We start from the raw sequence: 15,085 nt of genomic DNA on the forward strand, positions 1-15,085 counted from the left end.
AAAAAAATAAAAGATACAGCAAAGGTACAGATACAGAGATACATACAAAGATACAGATATATATATATTTACATAAATATACAGTCTTGCTGTTTTCATGTGCACTATACTTAGCAGCACATTAATCAGGCAGCATTTTTGTTTGTTTGTTTGTTTGTTTGTTTATTTATTTATGATAGGCACACAGTGAGAGAGAGAGAGAGGCAGAGACACAGGCAGAGGGAGAAGCAGGCTCCATACACCGGGAGCCCGACGTGGGATTCGATCCCGGGTCTCCAGGATCGCGCCCTGGGCCAAAGGCAGGCGCCAAACCGCTGCGCCACCCAGGGATCCCTCAGGCAGCATTTTAATGGGGTTGTTTTGACACTTGGCGTTATTACTGTGTCATTTGGACAAGATACAACTATAGCCTCATGGAAATTTCAAGGTGTAAATTCCACTTCTCCAATTTTTAATAGTAGCAAAGAGGGGAAGGAGAAGGGAAATGGAGTACCAAGGCTCAGCATTAGGTTAAACACAAGAATTCCAAAGGGCCACGGTAGCACAGGGAAGGGAAAATGATTAAAATTAAAGACTATCTGACAAACAACCCAAAGAAACCATTGTTTAAGGGCAATGGGCTATGTATCCAAGATGCTCACACATCAGCCTACAATGACCTTTTCCAATCCAGTTCTTGTGTTGAACCTGAGGATCTGCCTCTCTCTGCTCGATCCCTCCACCCAATAAATTTGCTACCACCAAAATCTAGAGCTATAGAGCCTTGAAGCAAAACGGAAAGCTAAATAGTTGTAGCTTGGGCTACCTTCCCATAAGTGCAAGGAGGGCCCAATGTTGGGTAAGGATGTGATAACACTGTTCTCTGCAATTCGATGCTTTTCACTTTGTGGCTTGGTTCCACAAAGTGAATTGTATCGAGTTACTGTCAAATGAGAAGCTGCGGGTTGTTTCATTTGTTGTCTAACCTGGCCCTGCCGTTTAACCTGCCCTCAGAGGGCAAATTGCTGCTGAAAACATTATCATCATCTTTGTTTTCTTCACCATTTTTCTCTACAGGAACCCACTCTCCATAAACACCATCTGCTTCTTTTTTTCGATGTTGAGATCCAGATGACACAGGAAATTCTTCTGTTAATGTTACCTGGCTTTTTGGTGGAGTTGGTTTTGCTGCAGCAATATTCAGATTGAAAAAAATGGGTTTGGGTTCACTGAGTTTAAAGGGATGATGATAAAAAGGAGGTTCTTCCTCTTCATCCGAAACATGAGGCTTATTACATCATCATCTTCTTTACTCTGTGCGATCTGTTTGCATTTCTCAGTTCTTCTATAGTAGCTCCTCCTGATTTTTTAGCAACTTTCTCTTCTATTGTGGGTGGAGGTGCAGGCTTTAGGTTTGGCGGTAAAGGAACACCAGCCTTAGCACACATGGCAGCTGCATTAGCTTTGGCTATTTCAAGTAATTGAGCCTTATACAAATCTGTCAGACGTTTAGGTGATCTGCCTCTTTCAGAAGACCTGGATCGTTTACGACGGATGGGAGATCTGCTGAACCTTCTTCTCAAGGGTGTTCGTGATCCTTTATCTTACTGGTGAGCTACTAAAGCTTCGTCTCCTTACCACAGACCTTGATCTCCGGCGGCTCGGGGTGCGGCTCCAGCGACTCGGGGAAATACTAAAGCTCCTCCTCCCCACAGATCAAGATCTTCTTCGGCAACTGGGAGTGTGACTCCGACTCGGACGACTTGGGGTGCGACTGCGAGCTCTAAGTGTTTTCCGGTTATCCCTAGAACTTGATCTTTTTCTTTCCCTGGACTTCGACCTGTGCTTTGGAGATCTTTTAAGCTTCTCTTTTGATACAGAGCGCCTTCCTCTGGACTTTGACCTTGATCTGCTGCTCCTCCTCCTGCGTCTTGAACGGGACCTTGAACGTGTTTGAGAACGATGAGACTTGGACTTAGATGATCTCTTCCTTGCCCTAGAACGAGATCCAGGCTCATTCTTAATTCACCTTCATTCTCTCATATCTCATGTCCCTCATTGTATCTTGTTCACAAGTCTCTCATCTCATCTAATGTTTGGAAAGCATTAGAAATATAAACCCTAACTTTGTTCCCTTCTCTCTGTTCCCCTATAGTATCTAAAAATATGACATCCTAGAACATTTCCCTAATGCTCTTTCAACTTCCTCCTCCATGCTGTAGTGCCCCATTACATACTAAATTATTCACTTGCACATGTGCCCATAGTCATGAATTGACCTTACTCTGGTGAAGAGGGTATTGATCTGATGATTGGGGAAACTCATTCATGAAAAACCAATGGACAACAGTTATCTTGGTTGTTACCAACATTTATTATCTGAAAATAAATGAAGCAAATGTAAACTGCTTCATAATACATGGAGATTAATAAAAACTATGGGGTGTATATATGTCATGATTTTGTCAAAATAGCCCAGGGAATGAAGAAAGAAGCCATAGTTAAATCCTCTTTGCATAGTAGGGGAGTATCAATATGGAACAATGCATTTTTTCCAGTGGAGAGATATTCTTGCCACTTTAGGGAAGATCTGGCCTTGGTGGTAAGTGGAAAAGGATCCCATCCCCACTTACAGAACACAAGATCTTAGGCCTATTTATTATTGAGTTAGGCATTCATCTCTCTGTCATCTTCTGCGACTTAAGATCTCTAAAGTCTTATGCAAAAGAATTTTAGCATCATCCGCCACTGTATTGATGAATTTCAAATGTAGAAAGTAGATTTTAAAGAACTGGAAGATAGTGGATGGCAGGCCTCCATTTACTGAGCAATAGCATTCAACACACTTCATGGCTTTTTCTGCTATGCTGTCATCCTTCACAAGTAACCAGAAATCCAAGGACTTGGTGAAACTCTTGATCTCCTCCACAGACATGTCCAGCTTCTCTGCAATCCCTTTGACCGACTTCTCATCCAAACCAAAATGGCTCTGGTAAAGGTTCAAGCACTTTTCCTGCTGGGGAAAATCAAAGCCATTAAAGAAGGCCATGAAGGGGATGAAGCTCAAAGCTGATGATTTCAGGGCATCCAGCCAGATCTTTTCCTTGAAGAAAGCTCTCTTCATTTCAATGGAAGTGTCAGATAAATTGGGCAACAGGAGTGCAAAGGTGTGGCGCTTATGAACAGGGAGCTCCTTCAGCAGGGTTTCCTCCAGTCTTGGGAAATCAAAGTCGTCCAGGTCAAAGTTGGAGACCAAGAAGATGCATGGCTCAGGCACTCCAATGTTGCTAAGATTAGCCAGGCAGTTGTCTCGTATCTGCTGAAGCACTCTCTCCCTTTTGAAAGACATGGGTTTGCTTTTCTCTTCATTATATAAATCATTGTCCACCTTGGTTCTAACAAAGTAGAATTTCTTGCCTATCTCCTTGATATTTTGGGCCAGCAAAGCATCATTGAGACTAAACCGGGAGGAAGAAATAATGATGAAGAAGTCATATGTAGCAAATTCCACCATTTCTAGATATTCATGTGGATAGAAATTGGGAGTTCCAGTTCCAGGCAGGTCCCAGAAGGTCACCTTGGGATATTTTGGATGTTGATAGGGAGTTTTCTTCATGGTTGTCTCCACGACTCCAACACTTGCAGAACCCTCCTCTTCACAACTAAGTCCTCGCAGGGCATTGATGAAACTGGACTTCCCAGTGCCAGATTCCCCAATCACAGCCACATCCAGAGGAGCATTCTCTGCTGCCACAAGTGATTCCTCAATTATGTCAGCCACATCTTTTAGCTTGGCCTCCTTAAGGGCTGCTTGAATTCTATCAAGGTTTTCTGAAGCAATGATACCCCCTGTCTTATTGACTAATGTGGTATAGTGAGGGATAAAGTTGATGGCCAGTTGCTGAAAATTCTTTCCTACCAGGAAGTCACATATGAATTGATCCATAGTGGTTAACAGTGGAACATCTGTAGAAAAAGGAAAGTGAATTAGGAAGACAAATGGAGCAGCAGAACAGACACATAGTGTCAGCTGAGGAAACACACTGGTCTCAACAGCCCATTCCCATTCTCTCACACTTACTCGTGTTTCTCTGATTTATTTTTCCTGATGAATTTTGTTTTCATGCTACAGAAGAAACTCCTTGTCTACTCTGATTATTCCTATGTCACAAGAATGAGGACTTATTTAATAGAGAATAACAGTACTCAAAGATATTCACATCTTGAACCTCAGAGCCTGTGAATATGTTACCTTGCATAGCAAAAGGGCACTTTGCTGGTATGATGAAGTTCAGGATCTTCAGATGCCAAGGTTTTCTTGGATTACCCAAATGGGCTCAGTATGGTAACAGGGGACCTTATAAGAAGGAGGCAAGGCCAACAGAAGAAAAGGAGATGGTTAATGGAAGCAGATGTTGGAGTGAAGATCCAGAAAGATGTAATAAGAACCACAAACTAAGGAATTGAGGCAGCTTTCAAACGCTAGAGAAGACAAAGGAATGGAATGTCTCCTGAAGCCTAGGGAAAGAACCAGTCTTGCTGACACATTGATTTGATTTGATTATTTTATTTTTACTTTCATATTTTTATTTTAATTAGAGTTAGTTAACATATAGTGTAATATTAATTTCAGTAGTAGAATTTAGTGACTCATCATTACATATAACACCTAGTACTCATCACAACAAGTGCCCTGCTTAATACCCATCACCCACTGACTCTTTGATTATAGCTCTTTTAAGATTTATTTGAGCACCTCCTCTCTGGAACTATAAGCCAATAGATATGGGTTGTTGTCTGAAGCTGCTAAATTTGTACTGATTTATTACACAGCAATGAGAAACTATTGCAGACAGTCTTACTTTCCTAAAATTTCAATATAGAGCCCAGCACATCTCCCTTCTGCAGGAAGAATCAGTCAGGGCAGCATATTAGAGAGGGCTATAGAATTGCAGACATAGCTTACATCCTATAGGCAAATAGGGGCAGGACTTGTTTTTTGGAAGAGTACAATGGGCAGAGAAAAGCCCATCAGGATATGTTTTCTAGAAGTGGACTAGCGAAGCACATAGTCCTTGTGGTAATAATTGCCCCCTAGCAATTTAATGTCCATTTATGTCACCTCATGGAAAAATTTGGGTGGGATTTAGATCATGTGAAAGGAAGTGGCAGAGGAAGTAGATAAGAGTTCTTATTTTCCCTATTCAAACCTGCACAGTCTTGAAATATAAGTATCTGATTAAATCATGGCAGTTCAAGGAAATCATTACTACGTCACTGATGGGGCCTCCTATCATTCATTATGAGTGAGGAAACTATGATTTAAAAAATATTTATACACATAAGTTTATCTCAGGGACTACCAGCACGATTTTACCAGTAAGGGCATGCTCAATGCTCATCCCCATCTTGCAAGTCGTGCAAGGAAAAATTTCAAAAGAGAGAGAATCATGACTCCCAAAGAAATATGAAATATATGTGTGTTAAAGATTTTATTTATCATCTTACTAATGAAGGAAACAGGCAGATGATATTATTGATTAAATGGAGAATCCCAAAAAGAGAAAATAATCATTCAAGAATATTGAATGCATATTGAAATGGGACAAAAGTGCTGTATTCTAAGGTGAGAGTGGGAAGTCAGTTGAACTTCCATAGACAGTGGCAGCTCCATAGTGTAATGGTTAGCTCTCTGGACTCTGAACCTCCACAGACAGATTTATATATATATGATGACTATGGACTGAATGTTTGTGTCCTCCACTAAATTCGTAGATGACATGTAAGCTCAAACTCTGGTATTAATAGGTGGATTTGTGGATGGTGCATTAGTCATGAGGGCAGAGTGACTGTGATTGGATTAGATTAAGACTGTAGAAACCTAGCTTGCTCATTCTGCCATGTGAGGTGACAGGGGGTGGTCCACCTTGGAAGTGAGCTCTCACCAAACACTGAAACAAAGATGCCTTGATCTGGTTCTTCCTATTCTCCAGAAGTATGAGAAATACATTTCTATTCACAAGCCACTCAGTCTGTGGTATGTTGTTATAGCCTGAACAGGTGGAAAGAAATTCCCAACAAAATAATTATTTTGCATTGCTCCAATTATTAAAACTCATGATATTTAGAAATAGTTCTATGATATGAATGGCTAGATTGCATTTAAACATGACATAGTTTCCAATTGGAGATGCTCAGTAAACATTCTGCTTATTCCAAATTTTCTAACAAATTTCTTATTTTAAAAAAAAGAAAGAAAAAGAGGCATCTTCAGACTATGGTTCTCTCTTTTCTGAAGAGGATTGCATGAGCAGTTGGATGAAATCTTAGCTCTCAACCAGTCAGAACTACATGTCAACTCTCTAAGCACAAAGCCAGTATTTCATCATTGCAAGTATACAGTTTTCTCACTCACCAGCCCTGAAGAGAAAAGATATTTCTGATGTCAGAGATCATGTATATTTCTACTAAAACAACAGAAAATGCTGAGCCTGGTGTAGTGTCCTTGGAGCCAGTGGCACAGGAACAATCCAGGGGCCTATACTCCCTGGGAAATGGAGGCACTGGGTGCTCCTGAAGTTATTGCCCTATGCATGGGACTAGAGAGCCTTTCTCGTGCCTGGGTAAAGTGTGAAAACAACAGGAAGGATGACATCCTCTGACTTGAACCCCTCCCTCAGGAAGACTTGGCTGACAGTTATGGGCTCACATCTACATGAAAGTGAAACCATCATCTCTCCACAGAACAAAAAATTTCAAGAAAAGAGATATAGAAGTCTTTGGGCATCAGGGGGCTCAAGGAATGAGGGGAGGGCAATACCAGGGGCCATGAGAGGCAGATCTCTGATGACTCCTATGAGGTCATTTAGCCAAGACTCTCCATGGGAGCCCTGGAGACGGGGAGGAAGGCTGAGAACAAGATTCCAAAGCTTCCAGTGAATGAGAAAGGCATCTCTATCAGAAAGAAGAAGGATTGTGACATTTCTTTTGCTGTTTCATCTTAGGAAGTCTGTTGATGGCTGCCACATTGTTACCCTTGGGCATGGATGACTCTGGCAAGTCATGGGATCATGTCTTATGAACAACTTAAACTATGAGGAAGAGCTCTGGGGGAATTTGGTAAGCAACAGGGAGGGAGATGCAGAAAGGGAGGAGAGAACCTGCCCTCTAAGATTTATACAGAAGATCAAGAGGAAAATACCAGAGAGTCTACAGAAGAACATAGTAAGATCTGCTGTATCAGATAAGATTTATTTCCATGCTGGCAATAAAGGATAGTTGGATATACAGTTGGATGCTAGCACAAGCATAGACCATCTGACCCACAGAAAGGGACACAGAGCCCTGTATAGGATTCAGACATGTGTGGAGAGGCGCAAGGGATGTCAGGGAGTATAGAAGGTGCCATCTACTAAATGGAGCTGACTAACCGGTTCTCCATATGGACAGAGGTTACTGAATCTCTGCTTACATCACTTACAATAATTAACTACAGATAGATTTAAGGCCTAATTCTCAAAAGGAATCTATAGAAGAAAATACAGCTGTTCTTAGAAAAAGATTCCTTGGAGCCTCTAAGTGGCTTACTGGTTGAGCACCTGCCTTTGGCTCAGGTTGTGATCCTGGGGTCCAGGATTGAGTCCCGCATCAGGCTCCCTGTAGGGAGCCTGCTTCTCTCTCTGCCTATGTCTCTGCCTCTCTCTGTGTGTCTCTCATAAATAAATAAATAAATAAATAAATAAATAAATAAATAAATAAAATTTTCTTTAAAAATAAAAGAAAAAGATTCCTTAAATGAGATGATACCCATATAATGATACCAAGATGACAGTGATATAACACAGATTGACCAATGTGATACCTTTGACTACATTAAAGTGAAGAGCTGAAATTCAAGGCAAAGATGCAAGTTCATACATGAATTTGACAACTAACTGTTGTTGCAGAGGAGCACATACACACACAGACATACACACACAATTACAGCTCTCAGTAGTGAGGTAGGAAATAACCACTGAGACTCAGATACCCTGGTAGCAATGGAGCCTTTGTAGTGGGTGACAGAAAGCTCCCACTCGGGGGGCCCCCCAGAGCTGGGCTGCCCCCCAGCAATCTGTGAGAGAATCACTCTGGGTATCGGTATTGTGCCCTGTTTGGTTGGCTCTGGTCTGCAGTGTTTGAGGACCGGTGGCCTGGAGCCTGATATCCCAGTATGCCCACCTCAGGGTCCAGAGTTAGACTTGCTGCTTCTAATTTAATGTTAGGAAATCAGGAAATATGATAACAAGGACATCATTACATTCTTTCTCTTTAAAGGAAAGGAAAAGCAATTCCTTTTTAGGAATGAATGGCTTAGGAAATCCCTTCTCTCCTAGTCCCACTCAGATGAGTATGAGTCCAGTCAGTGTAACATACAACCTCCAGGCTCTTGTACAGTGGAAAACTCCACTGCCCTGGTTCATCCTCTCCTCCAACTGAGTGAGACACCTGCAGCAGAGACAGGAAAAGAGTCTATTTCTCTCCTCTTTCTTCATCCCACTGCCCCATTACATGGAGGATCATGGTGTAGGGCAACTACAAGAATAGGAAAGGATGTAGGATGTTTGCAATCCAGCTGATGGCTTGGTGTGGTGAATGTCCTTCAGGAAGGGGATCTATGGAAGGTCCATGCTGATGTCTCCATTGGTATCTCAGGGCAGGCATAGTCCAGATTTTCTAGGCTTCTACCACCTCTGTGGTATCAGGAACAGCATGTCCCTTGAAACAGGCTCGCTAAAATAATCCTTGCCTTCCCTCTCCTCAACTTGTCAGCTGTCCTTTCCTGACCCAGGATGGCAATCCAGGATGGCAATGATATATTAACAATCTCTTAGCCACAGAGGATTTCATAACTTGTTATGGGCATTTGCAATCTTGGCAGAATCTTTGTAAAACAGATCTTCTTTTTCGCCCTATCACAGTCACATAGTCCCCTCCCTGGTCCCCTCTCCTGAACACAGACACCCTGGGGAGCTTTCACTGCTGTTTCCACATGAGATTGAGGACATCACAATCACTGAGAGTTTAAGCAGCTGTTGGAGTCACCAAGTCAGTAGGGAGCTGTGCTGAGTTCAGACCCTCACCTGGTTGGGGCAGGTGCATCAACTCCAGGGAGGGTCACAGCTGGGGTCAGGAAGAGAACTCTACCACAGATGTAACCTCTGCAGTCTGATCTCTGTGGGCAGAAGTGAGTTAGCTCTTGAACTGGGCACTTGGGCAACCCAAGGAGCAACTTTCTAGGCAGTGTCTGCACCCATCTGAGGGGCCAGCTTCAAGGGGGCTGAATGTGGACTCCTCACTGGTCAGGGCACTGGCCTCCAAGTAAGATTATCAGGTGTGAGGTGGCTGGTCTCAGAGCATTCCCACCCTCCCCTGGGCCTCTGGGCTAAAGGTGCTCAAATAGCCCTGCATAAGTCACAGGCAAATACTGCAGCACCCCACTCACTAGAATGAAGAAACTGAAACTGGTTCAGGCCTATTTTGTGAACTGGAGTCTTTTCCAGGAATAGAAACTGAAAGTAGCCCTCTCTGTGGTCCTTCCTGCTGGGGCTGGGATCCTGCCACTGGCTTTATTCAGAAATTGCACAGTTCTGAGCTGGAAGGGACTAAAGCAGAAAATACTGTAAGATTGCCTTCTCCTTCCCCGTTCCTCTTCTCCCTCCTGTCTAGGCTCTTCCTAGGCCAACCCCATGCAGTACAACCCCCTTCCTTCCTTCTGGAACAATCTGGGCCTAGAATCAGTTTGGGGGCATCTCAGAAGGAGTGAACTCTGCCTGAGGGCTGGACTCTTCCCCTCATACAACATAGTCACTAGTAGACTAATGTCTATTGGTATACACTTGTCTCATGCTAGCCTGATCAACTACAGCAAAATGTCTGTTTTACCATCAAGTCTACCATCAACAGGTTAAAGAGGTCTTCCCAGATCCCAATTCAAAGAATCCTGTTGGTCATAGTCTAGATCCTGGTAACTGGGTATTCTGGAATTATCATTTTGAACTCCATTGAAAGGTATCTTACTAAGTGCTCACAACCACTGACATTCCTAGAAAACTAGAAGGTGTTGAGTCTTGGATACACATTTCACAGATAAAGAAGGCCTTACCTGATATCTGTCCACCACAGATGCTAGAGACCTCTAAACCAAACTGCTGAGGAAGGTAAGTAGCTGACATCTAGGTATACTGCTTTCATCCAAGATAACAGATCAACTTTTCATACTTTAAATGTGAAACTCTTTCTTCTTCTTTTCCTTTTCTTTACTCTGGCATAGTCTTAGAAATATAATGCCCTCAGCTGTATGTCTAAGCCAGTTGCTCAGAAAGGAGGATAAACTCCAGAAGTTAAAACAGTCTTCTGTTTTAGGCTAAGAGAAAATATAATTGTGTCCCTAAGTTTTGTCAAATAAAATAAGACATCTCATTGGTCAGGTCTCTTAGATTTATATCACTGAGTTAAAAAAAAAGACCAACCAGGGCACATTCATGATTCAGGATTTGCTTTTATTGTCAAGGCTTTTTCCCTGGTTATAAGTAAATTTGCATAACAGTTTGTCAGGAACTTTTCCTTAACTCCTAAGTATATTGCAGAATCCATTGCTAAGAGCATAGCTACGCAACAAAGATCCTTAGACTCTCTGGCCAAAGATTTTCTTGACAGTCAACAATCTCTGATTATCTTTTAGCTGAGCAAGAGCTGTCTATACTGTGATCAAAACCACCTGGTGCATCTGGATTAACACTTCTGAGGAAGTTGAAGTTTTATTTATTTATTTTAGAGAGACAGTGTGTGCATGAACATGAGTGAGCATGGGGAAAGGCAAAGGGAGAGAGATAAAATATCTCAAGCAGACTCCCCACTGAGCATGAAGCCCAACATGGGGCTCAATCTCACAACCCTGAGATCATGATCTGAACTGAAATCAAGAGTCTGATGCTTAACAGACTGAGCCACCCAGGTGCTCCTACATCTGGGGAAGTTGAAAGACAACCAGATAAGATCACTGAGCAGAGGACACCTGGGTGGCTCAGTGGTTGAGCCTCTGCCTTTGGCTCAGGTTGCGATCCCAGGGTCCTGGAATCAAGTCCCAGAAAAAGGCTTCCCACAAATATCAGAAAGGGAAACAGAACATGAGAGACTCCTAACTCTGGGAAATGAACAAGGGGTGGTAGAAAGGGAGGTGGGCGGGGGGTGGTGGTGACTCGATGACGGGCACTGAGGGGGGCACTTGATGGGATGAGCACTGGGTGTTATGCTATATGTTGGCAAATTGAACTCCAATAAAAAAAAAAAAAGGCTTCCCACAGGGAACCTGCTGCTCCCTCTGCCCCTTTGTGTCTCTCATTAATAAAATCTTTTTAAAATATCATTGAGCAAACCACTTGGCTTAAAAAGATTCTGTTAATAGGGTCTTACTTTAAGTAATTCTGATTGTTTGGAATTTGGCAATCATGCTTTTAAAGTGCACTCTAATCGTTACAGAGAATCCTGTTTGTAAAATTATAATAATCTACCAGATACACTGTATGCTCTCAAAGGTTTTATTTTTTTTATTTTTTAAGGGTTTAATTTATTTATTCATTATAGACAGAGAGAGAGAGAGAGAGGCAGGGACACAGGCAGAGGGAGAAGCAGGCTCCATGCCAGGAGCCTGACGCGGAACTCGATCCCGGGTCTCCAGGATCACGCCCTGGGCTGAAGGCGGCGCTAAACCGCTGAGCCACCCAGGGATCCCCCTCAAAGGTTTTATTTTATTTTATTTTTTTATTTACTTATGATAGTCACAGAGAGAGAGAGAGAGGCAGAGACACAGGCAGAGGGAGAAGCAGGCTCCATGCACTGGGAGCCTGACGTGGGATTCGATCCTGGGTCTCCAGGATCCCGCCCTGGGCCAAAGGCAGGCGCCAAACCGCTGCGCCACCCAGGGATCCCTATTTTTTTTTAATTTTTATTTATTTATGATAGTCACACACACAGAGAGAGAGAGAGAGAGAGACAGAGACAGAGACAGAGACACAGAGACAGAGACACAGGCAGAGGGAGAAGCAGGCTCCATGCACCGGGAGCCCGACGTGGGATTCGATCCCGGGTCTCCAGAATCGCGCCCTGGGCCAAAGACAGGCGCCAAACCGCTGCACCACCCAGGGATCCCCCCCCCCTCAAAGGTTTTAAATGCATGTTCACAGATGCTAGCAATCAAGGAAATAATCTCCCTGGGCCTGGAACATCACAAAAAAAAAAAAAATACAGAGCATGGGTGATTAAAAAATTGTGAAACTGAAATCTTTGTGAATATTTCAGAGATTAAGCAAAAACATCATGACATGTGAATACCATGCAAAGGATCATCAAAAGCTGTGAGAATACTGGACAGTAGCTAAAAGTAGCACCAGTGCCTTACATTTTGATCACATCTCTAGGTTAAGCAGAGAGTCTGATTAAAGTAGGGGAATTGTGAAAAAGAAGGACTACTGAGCCACAGGGTCACAGGGAGCCACTTAAGGTAAGTCCTCAACTCAGTAAACCCAGACCTAATAACTAACCTAACTACAGTTTCATTTCCCTACACATGTATAATTTAACCAGCCAAAGTAGGAATTTCCTGATCAGTGATGGGAACAATAGACCCTTTCCCTTCCGCTTACCAGAATAATTTTGACAAAAACAATTATTAACTAATAATTTATTTCCTTTTCCCTTCCCATCTTCCTTTAAAAACATTTCCTTTCCTACAACTTCTCCCAATTTCCTAGATAAGATGCAGCCTAATTCGTGAATCATTTAACAAGGTAAATGGCTCTTTAAAATGTAACCACTAAAATAAATAAATAAATAAATAAATAAATAAATAAATAATAAAATGTAATCACTTGAATCTTCTTTTCTAACAGATCATATATGCATTGTTTACACAGGGAAAAGTATTTAGGCATGAGATGTGGGTGTCTGACCCACAAGGGCTTGGGGAAAAGCCCCTATACACCAACACCCCCTGACGTTCATACTATTCTTCTCAGTTCACAGGAATAAAGTTTGCTTTCCAATCCGTCTATGAACATGTCTCAAATAGTTAACTGCTCTAACCAACTTACAGCCACTCACCAGACATCCTGCCCCTCAGCCTCCAAGGTCCACAGCACCCAAAAAGGAGCATCCAGTCTCTCCCACCCTTAGACCTACAGATCTATGATTCTATTTTTAGATCTCCACACAATCCAGAGTAGCCTCTTGCTTACCAGCTCCTGAAAGAAAAGAGACTTCTGGTGTCAGGGTTGAGCTCTGAATGTGTGCCCTGGCAGGGCAGGAAATGCAGAGCCTGGATGAAGTGCTCCCTGCAGCCCAGGGCAGAAACACTCCTCTGCACAGACTGGCCTCGCACTGGAACAGGTCCTGTGTGCTGGTGTGGTCACTCTGCAGAGATTAAAGAGCTGACCGTCACTTGCAATGTCTAAACTGTGTGTGAGATGCTGGCAGGACTTAAGTAGTCTCTGGCCTCTACTCCATCCTCACAGGAATTTGGCCAATTGTAAAGGAGCAGCCAGCACATTGTAGAGCCCTGCATTTCCAGGAACAGAAAGTGACTCAAAGTTCAGTAGGCTTCTTTGGCGAGAAACACAGCCATGGCCAGGAAGTGAAACTGAAAGGCACCATGGACAGTGATTTTGTGTGTTTTGGCAACATGAGTGAGAGGAGGGCACAGGACCCCAGGCAGGAGGCTTCTCGGTGACCCCCAAGAGGACACTCTAACCAGGCCCCAGGCTCCAGGCCAGGCAGAAACTGAACCTAGAATCAGAGAACACAGGCCCGAGTCCTGGAAAATGACTCTCATGCCTCCCCACCCCCCGCCCCTCCCCGTTAACCACAGACAGTCCAAACTCTCTGGGGAGTGAAGTCTAATTAAGAGTGTATCTAGTCCTTGTCCCTGGTTCCTGGCACAGCTTCAGAAACCCTGGGAATTTCCTGAATGAAAGGAGCTGACTTTGTTGTGCTAAGGAAGTGATTCCAGGTGGGATCCTAGGTAGCTTCAGGTCAGTGGCTGGTCACCAGAAAGACCAACCCTGTGAATGGAGGGTGGGGACTTTGGGTCAGCTGGACCTCTGGGAAGGAGAAGAGGGATGCAGATTGAGTTCAGTCGAATGGCCAATGATTTTTGATCAATCATGTTCACATAATGAAGCCTTAATCAAAACCCTGGACACCAATGCTCAAGCGGGCTTCTTGGTTGATGTTTGCATTGATGTTCCGGGAGGTTGCACGCTCTGGCTCCATGGAGAGAGGCATGGAAGCTGTGTACTCCCTCCCAGACCTCACCCTATGTGTACTCTTTTAAATAAAACCATACTCGTAAGTATAACACTTTTCTGACTCATGTGAATCATTCTAATCAATTAGCAAGCCTGAGGGGGTTATAAGGGCCCCCTAATTTGTAGGCAGTTGGAGGTCCGGGTGACCTGGGAACTGCTTCAAGTGCAGCTGGTGACTGGAGTGAGGGTAGTGTTCTCAAGGACTGAGTCCTAAAACCTGGGGAGTCTTTGTTAACTCTGGGTGGTCAGGGCAGGAAGTAAAAGGCAATATACCCAGTGAGGGTGGAAACTGAGTAGAGAGTAACCCTGTGTCATTGGCAACCATATTCTGGCTTTAATTTTTATTTTTTTCATTCATTTGTTGAAAAGAAAACTGCTATGTAATTTATAGTTCAAGAGTTACAGGACATATACAATAATAATATCCCTCCACAAAACAATGGCCATTCATCAAGTGTCTGCACTAGAGGGACTGTGTCATCCTCACAGGTCCATTTTATGAAGGTATGGGCAAATATGCAAAATGTATTTTCTCCTTTTTAAAGAATGGCAGCATTCCCTACACAATATTCTGAACCCGGGGTTCTTCATTTGTCTGCCTATATGGATAGTATCACGTCACAGCAAATAGTGATAGTTTTGCTTCTTCCTTACCAATCTGTATGCCTTTTATTCCTTTTACTTATTTGATAATCCTAAAATTTGTATGGAGCCACAAAAGATCCCAAATAGCCATACCAGTCTTGAGAAAGAGAAACAAAGCT

At 43.1% G+C, this 15,085-nt stretch overlaps 1 protein-coding gene across 3 annotated transcripts; it reads right to left on the reverse strand.

Moving 5' to 3' along the window:
• Positions 1-393: 393 nt before the first annotated feature.
• LOC129495009 (T-cell-specific guanine nucleotide triphosphate-binding protein 2-like) lies at positions 394-13,492 on the reverse strand. Of its 3 annotated transcripts, XM_055302287.1 has the most exons (3): positions 13,254-13,492; positions 4,232-4,336; positions 394-3,945 (listed from the first exon to the last, which is right to left on the reverse strand). In XM_055302287.1, exons 2-3 carry the CDS (start codon positions 4,236-4,238, stop codon positions 2,666-2,668), a joined length of 1,287 nt encoding a protein of 428 aa, XP_055158262.1. In that variant the 5' UTR covers positions 4,239-4,336; positions 13,254-13,492; the 3' UTR covers positions 394-2,665. The 3 variants fall into 3 exon arrangements, with proteins under 3 accessions (XP_055158262.1, XP_055158261.1, XP_055158263.1); XM_055302286.1 differs by lacking the exons at positions 4,232-4,336; positions 13,254-13,492 and adding an exon at positions 13,120-13,225; XM_055302288.1 differs by lacking the exon at positions 4,232-4,336 and having other exon boundaries at positions 395-3,945.
• Positions 13,493-15,085: the final 1,593 nt, after the last annotated feature.

Source organism: Nyctereutes procyonoides, unplaced genomic scaffold, assembly GCF_905146905.1.
Source record: "Nyctereutes procyonoides isolate TBG_1078 unplaced genomic scaffold, NYPRO_anot_genome, whole genome shotgun sequence".
Taxonomy (NCBI): Eukaryota; Metazoa; Chordata; class Mammalia; order Carnivora; family Canidae; genus Nyctereutes; species Nyctereutes procyonoides.